Raw genomic sequence first — 14065 nt, 5'->3', positions numbered from 1 at the left:
AATCACATCATCACTCATCCTCATCTTTGCAAATTAGCCAAAAGTGGCACAAAAAGTGAAGTAAAATAAAGCAATTCAATCAATCAATCAATATCTTTAGCATTACTGGGAATTACTATTGAAATCAAAGCAATTGTAATATAAATATGTATTTCTTATTATATTTGTGTTTCAAATTCAAATTTGAATATCTTAGTACACAATTTGTAAGATATTGTTAATTTTTATCCAAAAATATATTTTCCATAGTTTCTGTTTATTTGAAAGGGCTGCATAATTGCACTATTAAGTGTATAGTTTGACAGTTTTGAATACATCTTCAGAATTGATGTAAAATTAATTTCAAAATCATCTCCTTACCTAGATAAAATGTGTATAACATTAGAAAAAATACTTTTTCTTTTATCACATATTTAATAAGAAAAAGTTGGAATTTATGGACAACACCACCTATGTGCAGGCTGGGACTTGAACCTGGAAACTTTGGTGGTGAATCCAAAAGTCCGAATATAATCATAAAAGAAAGATAGTGCTGGAAAAAAATATTCATATTGAAAGTAATGCAGCAAAGGATAATGCATCTGCTTCTAGCAAAATCCCTAGCTGAGAAATGAATTGATAACATATCACACACACAAAATACATGCTAAATCACTATGCTACATCCTTAGAATTCCTAAAAAATAAACAAATGCACTACTAACAAAAGTTTCTACATGATATACCAAAGTCTGCACTATACTTTCGGAAACCAAATAACTGAGGGGATTATAAGGAGACTCATCATTATAGTTCCTTTATTTATTATTTATATTGTTTAATGTTTAGTTTTAAGAGTATTTTGATAGCAATTAGGATTTGGTTCTTAAAGAGTATATTTCATTGGGATGGTCACTTTTGGATTATTAGGACAGTTTGAAGGTCTTTTTCTTTTATCTTTTTTACAAGATAACTAGGACATGGTTGGCTACCTTTAACCAACTCCAATTTGATACACTTTTCTTTGATCCAGGTATTCTACAGATTACTTGGCCTTCTACTTTGACAAGAACGAACCCCTCGTCATCTTCAAATAAACCAGTTTCTAAAGATTCTGCTGGCTGGAAGGAATCAATTATAACATAACTAGATTTCATTCCCATTGATGAGCCACTTGGCTAGCAACAGACAAGTTTTTAGCACACATATAAACAACAAATACAGAATAATATCTTCCTTTTAATGTTAAATAGTTATGGAAGAAAATTGGAAACACAAACACTGATTTGCAATGCTATATTTATGAAGATCTTTGACTTAGTTAAGTGTGTTCCAAACATAAAATTATCAACAATCATGCAATCTTTAGAGATTTGTCTGTTTTCTATCCTATTTTCTTTATAACACTCATTAATTAACATTGATTAGCAGATTTAATGTATTCTATACATTTAATTAATTAATTAATGTAAGAACCTAGGCAAGGTTCTAATATTGGAGCTATTATAGGGAGTGAATGCACATGGACAGAAAACATAGAAGGAATGTAAAGCTCAGAAAATGACAATAATTTAAGATAGTACATATACCCTAGATAAATAGAACACTTATTCTGGATGAAAATGAGAATAAAATTACAAATTCTTGGACATCTTTGTACCATTGGTTTCCTGGAACATGACTAGAAAGGAATAAACTGTAACATTAACTTATCGACTTTTAGAAGCTAAATTACAAAACTGAGTTTTTATTTCACATGTTGAAAATGGCAGCATACTGAAAACCAATATTCTACCGATCCAATAACAAATGTAAAAATGTTCCATGAAGAGCCTGAATGGTGCGTTCACCTTGTAATCAATGTATTTAACTAGGTGAATGCAATAGGTTTTCCTTGGAAAACGAAACTGGGCATTTAAAATTTTTCATCACAAAAGCAGAATATGTATGTGTCATAACAAAATGGAGGAATGGTATACTCAAATTGCATGCTATTACAAGAAATATTGGATTGGTAAAATTATGGTTAATTTTATGGATAAACCAATATACCACAATACCTATATTGGCCAATACCAATAGACTACTGACCATATAAAATATATAAGAGGATAATAAAACTGAAAGTATGTGATTTTGAAAAGGTAAGAAGTAACATTCTAATCCAAAAGTTTACACAAAAAAGTTCATATTCACAAAGAAATTTAATACCAGAAACAAGAATAAGTAATAAGCAAGAATAAAATATAGCTGAATTTTCGTCTTTGAAGCTACTATTGGTGTATTTCTGCTTTGGAATATATTTGTTTGTAAAATTTTTCATGAAAAAGCGCACAATATGATTGAACATGTGAATGTATATGGCAGTCTCTTTTATCATTTTTACTCATATATTACAAGTATTTGCAGCAAATATACAGTAATAACTTACCTTTTCCACTTTCTTTAACTGAGGACCTGGTTTCTCAACTTCTTTGAGATTATACTCAGGATCTTCTTTTTCTTTTGCCCATTTGGCATATTTTCGTTTTTTCAGCATAGCTCTGAAATCCATACCACTGGAATCTGATCAAAGAAAACATAACATTAGACATGAAATAACATATTTACCACTTACTACCCATATTAAAGCCTTACACATGCACATTCCTCACCACATTCAGGATAATAATGCATAACAAGAGTAAATCTGGGCAAAAAATTATCATTGTCTGTGATACATTCAATCAGATGAACACAAATCCTAATATGAGTGTTATTTCAAACACACAGCTTTTAATTACAAGCAAAATTAAATTTGAGAGGTTTGATATTTTATCTTGAATTTATTACTCTTGCCTAATCTGATATGATTTATTTTCTTTCATTCTATATCAACATTTACTGCAAGAATCACAATTTATAGAAATTTCCATAAGAAAACTCAAACAATTTAATACAATGAAATGCAATTTCAAAGTGTTTGCCTTCTTTATTAACACTAAATTATTAATTAATTATGCAAACAATACTGAAAATGATTGGTAAAAATAAATTTTCATTGTTTCTGAAAAGGCTCACCTGATACAAAAAGTGTCATTTGTGCAGAATCTTCTCCATGTTCATTGCTAATAACAATTTTGTACTGACCCTCTTCATTTGGTTTAACTTTCCTAATACATAGTGTTATCGTATTTGTTTCTCCATCTGTGAGAAATTTGAACCGTCCTCCCTCAATAATTTCAGACACTCCCTACAATATAATATGGTATAAATTCCTCATTTGAAAACACATCAAATATTTTTGTAAAAAGTATAATAAAAATGGAATAAGTTCTTATGAGAAAAGTACAGGGAAATCTCTACTATATATTGCTTCATGGCTCCGTGGTTTTTAAAAAAAATGTGGAAAATGTAAGAAACAGAACAGCATTGTAACTAGTTACTTGGACCAGTAATTAATGTTTATTTATGCAGAAAATGCACACATGGTCATGCAAAATAGGTGTTGCAATGTTTAAAACATTGGAATTTTATTTGACAAAACTTGAGACAAAAAAAGATGGAAAAAAAGAAAAGATGAAACAAAAAATTAATGTTGTGTTTTACAAAATTTATATTTAAGTAATTCTCCTAAAGAAACCAGCACATGGATATACACAAAAATCAGCATCTACTTCAGACACATATTTCCCACCTAATTCATGAATTATTTTTATTTCTGCTCTTATTTTGACATTGTCACAAATTTAAAATTTTATGATTTTGGATCTATCCACACAAGGAGGAATACTCATGTGTGAGTGTGTGTGTGAAAGAAGAAAATAATTAAAGAAAGGAAAGAGAGCTGGAAGGGATAAACAGTACATGTAAAAGGTGGGAAGAAAACATTTAACACTTACCAGTCAAAATAAAGGTTGCATCATCATTAGCTCAAAGGAGGAAGGTAGCATCCAAATTTCTTGGTGCACAGATAAGAGAAGATGATAGTGGATATTGGGTGTAAGGGGGTGCATGAAATTTGCTGGTATGTTGTCCACTGTAGGGAGAGTAGAATAATTTTTTTGATGTGATATGGGTCTTGCAATGATTTTTCTGCATTGTAGGATGAAGAGAACTTGATGATACTGGACTGGTAGTGGTAATGTTGCTGCCCTGTAATCAAGGGGTTCAGCGTTTGATACCTGGTGGAGGCACACAGTGCCTTTCCACTTTAAACTGTAGGCCCAGTCCCGATTAACCTATCTGTGCATATAGTGGACTTAAAAACTCAAACTTGATAGTGGACTAGTTTGGTGGTCAGGGAATGTAAATCGAGGGATCTCCAAGGGTTCTATGAAATAAAGCTAGAGGAGTGGTCGCATGTATTCAGCATGCCTAGGTACTCTTGTTTTAGTTTACACAGCTGGGCCAATCTTGTGCCCATGGTAGTGTCATGGATATGTACAGAAGGTTGTTCGGGATCTCTGGTGACGATTTTGAAAGCCGCTGGCGACGCTGTTTTCAACGTCAATCCGTCCAAATGGTGCATTCTGAGTCACGTCAGTACCGAGAACGCGTGTGCAGAGTGTTGTGCCATTTACCTACAACGATGCCGAAGAAAATTGAACCATACTGGGAGGGCTACATAACAGCCCTTTCCGATGCTAAATATAGCTATTCGGCAATCAAAGGAATGTGCAAGAAGCGTGGTTTTGTGATATGGAAGAACTTGATCGGTGCGATATTGAACAAAAATGGCAAAGGCCGACTGGGCCTAGTTCCACATAGGAAGGAACAGGCAAATCCACGAGCAGCTACGAGTCGTACACCGGACATAGTCAGAAAAGTGAAGACCCTTGCGTCAGGTGGTAACCCTGCCCCCAAAGGAGTATCGCACGTAAGTTGGGAATGTCTGTGTCAACAGTGAACACCATAATCAAGAAGGACCTGCAACTAGAAATGCGGCATAAGCGGCGAGTTCACAAGCTGTTGCCTCTTCACATTGCGGAACGTCGCACGAACGCTAGAAAGCTCTATGAGACCTATCTTGCAGGGGAGAGATGGAAAAATGTGGTGACATTAGACGAAGAATATGTATACCTTAGTGACTGTCACAAACCCCGCGCGATGTACTACCGCCCTCTCGACAAAAACAATTATCAAACATTGTATCGAGAATGCCAGGAAAGTTTTCCACAGGGTTTCATGATCATCGCTGGATACTGCTATAATGGCAAGATAGCAATTCGCCGTGTAGCTAATAATGTGAAGGTGAACTCCACGTACTATCAGGATGAGGTTTTAACACCCATTTATAACATAGATATCCCGGCACTGTATGGGGGGACCAAAAACCAGGTCTGGGTGCACCAAGATAAAGCATCCAGCCATACCTCCCGTTCGACTAGTTTGTTCTTACAGCGAATGGAGGTGGAAACTGACATCCGTGCAATTCCTTACAGCGACATTCCGGTCAAGGCGCCAGATGGTTCACCCATGGACTTCTGTGCATTTGGACTCCTAAAACGGGCCTTAGGAAAGAGACGTCCACGCACTCTCAATGGCCTCTGGAAAGCCTGTCAGGAGGAGTGGGAAAAGTTGGACATGATAACTCTTCGGAAAAGTCTGTTGCAATGGAAATTACGTTGTCGGGCTATAGCGCGGAATGCTGGCTTTTCAATTTAGCATGATCGTTGGTGGCGACATGGGTTTTCATGAACTTATCACCCTTCCAACATTGTCCTCAGAGATCCCGAACGACCTTCTGTAGGTGATGATGTTTTGCAAATAAAGTTATTGCAGGTGAAAACAGTGTGGACTAGGTGAGTCAGGGAAGAGGTGGTGGGATTATGAGGTTTCGAACTGTTCTTCAGTTCGAATTCTATGGAACAGAGACTGTGAGATATTGAGCTATATAGAGGTTGATGCCTATCATGGTAGTAGATTGTGGATTTGTTTATAAGAACTGGTTGGTGTCAAGGAGGTAAGAAGGTACAACTTAACAAGGGATTGGAAGTCACCAAAAGCAGAAATTGTTTCAGCAGACAACTTGAAGCTGGATACTATGAGTTTGATAGGATTGCAAATTTTTTTGAGCTGGTAGAAAGCATATGAGGGTTTTCAGGAATGAACATGGAAATTATAAAGTCAGATAGATCTTCATGAGGACCTTGAATGTTGATAAATTCATTGATTTTGTTGAGTTCTGTGAAGTACCTTCATCCAGGTAACCACAAAAATAATTTAAAACATGTGAACTTTGGCTGGTAAACGTTTGCTGTTTGCAACCATCCAATGTGTTGCATGTACACACTGGTTGATAACAAAAAATCAATCCACACATGGCACCACAAATTACTGTTTATTATGTTTTTGTGGCCAACTTTATTCTCTCCATCTGTTGTGTGTTCCTGTTGTCATGGGAAAATAATTTGGCTTCGCAACACCTGTGCTTGTACAGCTCTGTGGCCTCATGATTTGTAAGTCTTTCACGAGCTACAGGCACACATTGTGAAATCATACTTCTGTGCACTTTCCTTCATGTATCATAATATTACAACATACAACAATTGGTAAGACAATTATTACACAAGTACTACTAAGTACTTAGTAGCTACTTTTTCTCATAAAATTTATGAAGTTACGGAATTCAAACTTTGTCTGAAAAGTTGATTTTGTGATTAAATGACATGATATAAATATTATGATAGACTTGTAAGTGATTCTAAGACATTTTGGCAAAAATCTGGCAGAATATCACATAGACAGAGCACAGTTGCAATGTTATACAAGTACAATTGTCTAATGATTACAATTATTTGGGACATTTTTAAATTGCTACACTGGTCAAGTATTGATACCAGAAAACTATGAAATTATATAAAGTTGAATCCCAATTTTATTTTCCAAATGTTACATTTCTCCACATTATACATGCGATCTTCAGGGTCCCAATACAGAAACATGCAAAATTTCCCTTGGATTTTACATTTCATCTTGGTTCCCTGAAAAAATATAAAATGTAAAATCAAAGTTCCAGTGTAACAACTTAGCAACCTTTTGACATGCAGCATAATACTGTCTGCATTTCATGAGGAAAACAAAAAATGTGCATTGCGAAAGATGAAATTACATAATTGTTGAAAATTACAGCTAGTCAGTCTTGAAAGATAGAATTTTGCAAACATTTGGGTATTTTGCTTTTGTGTAAAGTAGAACTACAACTCTTACCTTGTAAAATTTAAATGTTGGTGGAGGATTTCCTTCAACTTGGACTGTAATATATGCAGTTTGATCTAGAAATGGAGAAAATGACATATTAATAGGCTAACAAGTACAAAATATGATTTTCACGTAATGTACTACATTTAAGAGTCCCTCTACATCATAGAGTAAATAATACAGCGTGTCCCGCTTATACATATAATAAAAGAAAAAATCATAACTTCCAAACAAACTGTCAGAATGATGTGATTGTTGTTTCATTTTAAAGAATGACTCAGAATTTTTCTTAGCAACACATTCAGTGGTAGTTGCGCATGCGCAGTAGCCAGAATGTCTTGAAAACTGATATTATCAGTTTCTCAGTAACCATTCGTCATGTGGTCGCCACAAGAAAAGGTGTTTTGTGTTTTAACGTTGTGTGAAGTGTAGTCTGTGACACTTGTGCAGAGATGATTTCATGCACGTTATGGTTTGATTGCTAAAGAAGAAGTCCCATCGTACATTTCAATAAAGAAATGGTAAAAACAGTTAAGCGAAACTCGTTAGAGACTTACTGGACGAGCATTTCGATAGAAAATGGATAGGAAGAGGTTTGAATTTTATTGAATGGCCCCTACGGTCACCACACCTCACTGTGGGTTTCTTTTTTTTTGGGGGGGGGGGGTATGTTAAGGACAAAGTTTACTGTACACCGGTTAGAGATTTGCAAGACTTGTGGTTGCAGTAAGCAACATTACCCCTGACATGCTTCAAAATGTGTGGATTGAGCTGACAACCGGTTTGACATTTACCGTGCCACTAACGGTTCACATGTGGAAGAGCGCTAGTTTTCTTGATTTGTAAAAAAAAAATTCTCAGTTGTTACATGTTTGTACAAAGTTTGGACAAAAAATATTGGTAAGTAAAAAAGTTGTGAATTTTTCTTTTATTATACGTATAAGAGGTACACGCTGTATATGTCAATATATTAAATTACTACAGTGTAATTTAATCAATTGCAGTTTTGTAAATTTCTCTTGTAACTAAGGTTGCAAAAAAGGGGCAATAGGAGCTATCATTTCTAGAAGAGAGAAGAAATAGTACACTGACAAATGCTGTGTATAGAGCAAGTAGTCCTTCCTTGATTCTCCTCCACTTTTACCCCTGTAACATCCATTTGTTTGTAAAAAATGTCTTTCTAACATTATCACTAGAGACAGGATGTTTAGGCACTAAAAACATATAAAATAGGCAGGCAAATAAGCACTTATAATTTTCAAGATAGGCATTAAAATACAAATAGGCAATAAAAAAGGCAACGAAATTTAAAATAATGAAGATAGACATACAAAAAGAAATAGGTGTTTAAAAAATATAGAAACATACCACTACATTCTTTATAGTTGCTTAAAATAAACCAGGAGCTCATCATTAGACACAGTAGTCCAATTTGTACTTAATAAATCACTGCAAACAGGAGTCACGTCAGCCCAAAGTTTTCCATTGTACACACAATAGACTGACAAAATAAATTGTTGTCTACTTCCAACCTGTACGCAAATTATTTAAATATACACTTTATCACTGCACACACGGTTATTTCAGTTAAAAAATTTACATTACATATTCCACACAGCAGTTCGAACTAAGAATCTGTTTAAATGCATTTCAAGTTTGTACTGTACGGTTTGGCAGTCTCATAATAAGAAGCACTAATCGTGGTTGCACATGACAACAAGGTATTTCTTCAGGTGATCAACCGACAAGTTATGTATGCGATCGGACAACACATTTTTTAGAATTGAAAAAGATCTTTCAACCTCCACAGATGTTACCGGAACATACTTAAAGCACGCGAGAACATGTGGATCTAACTGAGTTTGTATATTTTCACCTTTCAGAACTTGTTGAATTGCCCTTAATTTGTCCAAGTCCTTATTAGCTGCAATAACTCGCTAACTGTTATTTTTAAATTTCTTGGAAGCATCGGAAACTAATCCTGGGAACAGGAAATTGTATGCACCGAGTTGTCATGTCCCAATTTTAAAGAAAATGCCTAAAATAGACAATATCTGGCATTTATGAAATAATATACGCAATATCGTATGAAATAGGCAAAATTAAATTGCGTTTAAATGCAGATAATCCCTCCCCAGTGGCCTTCGCAACATTCGTTTTCATCATATCTCTAACAGGAAAGAATAGGCATTTTTCCTAACATCCGGTCTCTAATTATCACTCAAGTGTTCTTCATGCAAGTTCAAACATTCTTATTTTCAGCTAGTCTTCAATAATTGATTGATTGATTGAGTTGGTGTTTTAGTCCACTTTATGCCCAGTAAGGCTAATTGGGACTGGACCTACAGTTTAAAGTGGGATCTGAACCACTATGTGCCACCACAGGGTATTGAACCCGGGACTCCTTGATTACAAGGTGACGACGCTACCACTGCGCCATCGGGGAGGCCCTAACTTCAATAAACAACATATTGCCTAGTCAATACAAGCTCTGCACTCCAAGTTGAATGAAATTGCTTAGGAATTTTGGTGTCATGTGTTGAAATCAACAAACAATGACTTTGTTGGTTATCCAGGACTGGTAATAGCACAGAATAGAACTTTATCATCACAGAGATAATTTGATGCCAACCATTAGTTCATCACTTATGACTGACTGCTCATGTCTCACATGGGTAGTAAAGTATGTGTCTTGATTGTTTTTTATGCTTTACACAGTGAGGGAAACATTCACATCACATCCCAAAGTATACATTTGTAAATCTGTTAACATCCTTATTTCTTGTGCTGTTTTGATCTTCAGTCCAGAAGTCCTAGTATTAGGTTGAAAATATTTAAAAATTTAAGATAAATTAATGAGAAATGAGAGGTTCTTTGCAACACTGGCAGCCATTCATTTGTTTTCTTCTGGTTTTCAAAAAAATAAAAGTTGTGCTTCATAAGTCTGTTTCACAATGAATGATGGGCTAGGCTATGACATACATGTGTAAGAGTTGCATAATGTTAGTGAACCATGTAATGTGATATGGTCTGTAGTAATTGTAATTTGGTTGTTTCGGTCCGATGTTGTTTGACCGATGTTTTACAAACAGAATTGGGAGGAAAATAGTGTGGGATTTTTTTGCTCGATGCCCCCCATCAATCAATTTTATCATTACTTGCCTTTTTCTGTGTTTTAATAGGTCTTTGCATTCTGACGGTTCATCTTCTATGCACAAAACTGGGTTACGTATCCTCTGCAACGGGGATGAAGAGTGCTACTGAACTGTATCAGATGTTCACATCAATGATCGAGCTTCACAAAGTCAAGCTCCGCCCCCTCATGCTCCGGTCAAATATTCTTTCCATCCGATCATGACCGGACCCCGAGCTGAGTGCAATCCAACGAACCTTGACTGGAGCGCCAGGTGTGAATGCTTCCCTTAAAAAAACATTCAACGATATTTGACCGGACCATGGAGGGAGGGTGATCCGAGCGTTACTGGAGCGTAGATGTGAATCAAGCTTAAAAGGGCAGTCTTATGTCTGGTGTGAAATCTGGTATATTAAGCACAAGGTATTGATTCTGTTGCTGTGACTTCAATGGGCTCAAAGTCAATAATCTGTCTTCTGATAAGCTTTGTGGAATTTAACGTGGTACACTAAAAAAATATGTTCTGAATCTAGTCTCATAATCTTCCTATGTCAAATATTTTATATTCTAAAATAATATTAAGAATTGTGTGTGAGAAATTTCATTTTTCTGCATTTGTTCCCAAGAACAAACAAGAAGTGGTGCACTAACACCTCCATCAAAGACACTGTACCATGAGTGAATGAAAACAGTGAGCCTTAAAAATTAATTGGCAACAAAACTATTAACAACACGGAAACACAAAATTTCTTGCCCACAATAGTAAAACCGCATTTACAACATTCATCATGAATATTTAGAATGTTCAATTTCCTTATTTGCAAATTGAGCATTAAATAAGCATTCCATACCTTCAACTGCACTATAGTTCTCCTGCACATCAACAATTGCAGGTGGTCCAGGATTTCCAATTGGTCTTAAAGGAGTGGACGGTTTGTCTATCCTCTCTTCCAGTTCTGCAACACTTGGACGTCTCATATCAGTGCTTGGTCTTCTACGCTGTAGTATAATGTGATATATATGTTTTACAAAAGAATGTACATGTATATCAACTGGTTAAATGAATTAATGAACTAATGCTGCTGCTTTAAAATCTGCCAGCAATAAAAATCTACTAGCATTCAATATGCATGCAAGCCTTTCATTGAAATTACTTGAAATACTTTTTTTCTAATTTGATTTATATACTGGCTACTACTTAAGCTTTAATTAACAAATCAAATTAAATTTAAAGTGAATGATATTTCATACTATAATGATGTTCTGATGTACAGTTAGATTATAACTGAAAACAAATTAAGTTAATTATATATCATTACAAATATATTGTAAAATAAATAATCAATCAACATATGTAAGTAACATAAAACAACAAAAACACACTTAAAAGAAAAACATAAATGAAAACTGATGAAACTGAAAACATAAAGAGAAGCAAAATAAAGAAAATAAAAAGGAGAAGCAAATTAAATAAGAAATAAAATAAAACATAAGAAGCTGATAGGCACGATCCGGAGATCTTTTGGATATGCTCCTATTCTACACAAGGTCGATAATCAACATCTATAAGCAATGTTGAAGTGGACGTAACTGCCATGTCCCAAGTAATGGTCACTTTAGCAACGAAATAAGACACTTGCTCAATCGCATGCCAAAATTGACATCCTACAGCTAAAGCTCACTGAATGATATAGAATCAATTATAAATCATATCTCCCTTCGATTGGAAGAATTGCGGATTTGATGTTAATGATTTATATGATGGTGCTTTTATTAACTTTCCTAGATTATAATTGTCAAAGCAGTTCAACGAAGCAGCAGATCTTCTCTTTCCAATTGTAAATTTGTGTTTGAAAGTGTTGATTACAATGAATTCCAGATTACAATATTGAGGATTCTTCACAATGGGGGCCTGTTGAAAATATTTAAGAAAAGCATCAAGCATGCATGGCAAGTGACATATTCGTTGACCTCTTGCTTTCTTTCTTTATCAAACACATGTAGAGACATTGAAAAGACCTAGCGATCTGGTATCTAACCTGCTTTGGCTTCTCATCTTCAATTTCTCCTGGACGCGAACCTCTCTTCTGTTAAATTCAGAAAAGAAAATGAAGGATAAATAAAAACAACATAAAATAACTGAAAAAAATATTAAAAAGAATGAAACCAAAATAAGAACGTAAGGGAAAGAAACAAAGGGAGAGAACAAGCTGTGATTCATTGGCATCATTTGATGAAAAAAAAAACCCTCAAAAATAATGTTTTAAAATAGTATATCAGATAGCAATAGTCTTGTAAGATTTTCCCACTCTTATTCATTGCTCACAGTTTAGAAACACATGTAAAATAAAATTTAATGTTTGTTTATCAAAAAGAATGTGTTTTAAAGTTTAAATTATTTAAGTCGATAATGAAATAACAACTTTTCAAAGTCTAAGCATTAACAAAATTATTACACGGTCTTCATTACCATGAAAATTGATTACATAAATGTGTAAAAAAAATCAAAATTAAAAATGATTTCCCATAAATATGTAGGCCATAACTGTTGAGGACTTCTTAACAATTAAATTCAAATAAATTGTAAGTTTTAAGTTGATCAACATTAAGTATCTATAAAAAATTAACAAAATGATTTACTAGCAAAAAACACTACTTGGACAGATCGATATGTGGTAATATCACACATTTGTGAGTGTGTGTGTAAGTGTTAACTTTTGCTGCTAAGTCCTCGTATTTGTGAAAATTTATATATTGCAAGATTTTCAATGTGTCATACTGTTCAAGCATCCAGTCTACTGTTTTGAAAATTATTGCATTCTTACAAGCAAGTCCTGTAACTGGAAAACTTTGGAATATGTTTATCTGCATGTGATTTTACTTTTATAGGCACATCTATGGATGATTATCATCAGATTAATGTTGAAGTTGTTGAGTTGGTGTTTTAAGTCCACTTTATGCACAGTAAGGCTAATCAGGACTGGACCTACAGTTTAAAGTGGGATCCGAACCACTACGTGCCTCCACCGGGTATCGAACCCGGGACCCCCATCAGATTAATAAATTAAGTTTAATACCATAAGAACCAGCGGCGTAGTGCCCACGTAAGGCTTGTAAGTCCACCTTACAAGTTGAAATTATTGAAGAAAAAGTATTTCATTCCCATATTTATCGCTTGAACACACATCAGACTTCAAGTAGAACTTTTAACGAAACAATTGAGGACTTGTTTTGATTCGAGTTGTTTCTCTATAAGGCTTCATGAGAGGACTTACGTGCGAGTGAATGGAAGAAATGATTTGGACTCGCCCATGGTGGTTGTGTTTGCTTATGTAGTACCTACTCAACCAATGACAGGGCGCCCCGATTCTGACGCACTGTAATGCGCATTACTAACTGGCGAGATTTCTGTCCCCGCTGCATCTGTTTGCCGCGGTCGGAAGAGAACCAAAAAAATCGACTCCCGTGTTGTTTCAACAATGCTTGACGTATGGTGTAGCTAACAAAACGGGTGTCATTTTAAATGTGTAAACTAACTATTAAGTTCACAAAGAGATGGTTTAATATTGGACATTACCTTCATTAGAAGCAGCGAGGAGGAATGCCTGGCAATCCTAGATCCGGCAGCGTCCGCAAACTTAGGCGCCTGCATCCCACTTGCCCGTAATATTAAAAGCATACACGTAATACTTAGCGTTATGATTTACAGATTTGTTTTACCTTTTCCTTTGACTAAGTTGCTTGATATGCTTTTCAAAATGTGCGCAAATA

The 14065-nt window shown here is 34.9% G+C and overlaps 1 protein-coding gene across 16 annotated transcripts in view; it reads right to left on the bottom strand.

Moving 5' to 3' along the window:
* bt (projectin protein bent) overlaps positions 1 to 14065 on the bottom strand; it is a 486238-nt gene that overhangs the window by 246151 nt on the left and 226022 nt on the right. For 8 of the 16 annotated variants that reach the window (XM_083117403.1, XM_083117404.1, XM_083117406.1 and 5 more), the window contains 4 exons: positions 11146 to 11293; positions 7171 to 7235; positions 3040 to 3211; positions 2411 to 2544 (listed from right to left, as the gene is read on the bottom strand). In XM_083117403.1, coding sequence (XP_082973529.1) covers positions 2411 to 2544; positions 3040 to 3211; positions 7171 to 7235; positions 11146 to 11293 — 519 coding nt within the window. Of the gene's footprint in view, positions 1 to 971; positions 1101 to 2410; positions 2545 to 3039; positions 3212 to 7170; positions 7236 to 11145; positions 11294 to 12333; positions 12382 to 14065 lie in introns of all 16 variants that reach the window. The other 8 variants (XM_083117398.1, XM_083117400.1, XM_083117401.1 and 5 more) reach the window with 2 other exon arrangements.

The sequence above is a fragment of the Lepisma saccharinum genome, chromosome 2 (assembly GCF_977018435.1).
Source record: "Lepisma saccharinum chromosome 2, izLepSacc3.1, whole genome shotgun sequence".
NCBI classification, from domain to species: Eukaryota; Metazoa; Arthropoda; class Insecta; order Zygentoma; family Lepismatidae; genus Lepisma; species Lepisma saccharinum.
Note: the sequence above shows the minus strand (reverse complement) of the source record. Positions and strands in the feature narration are given on the sequence as shown.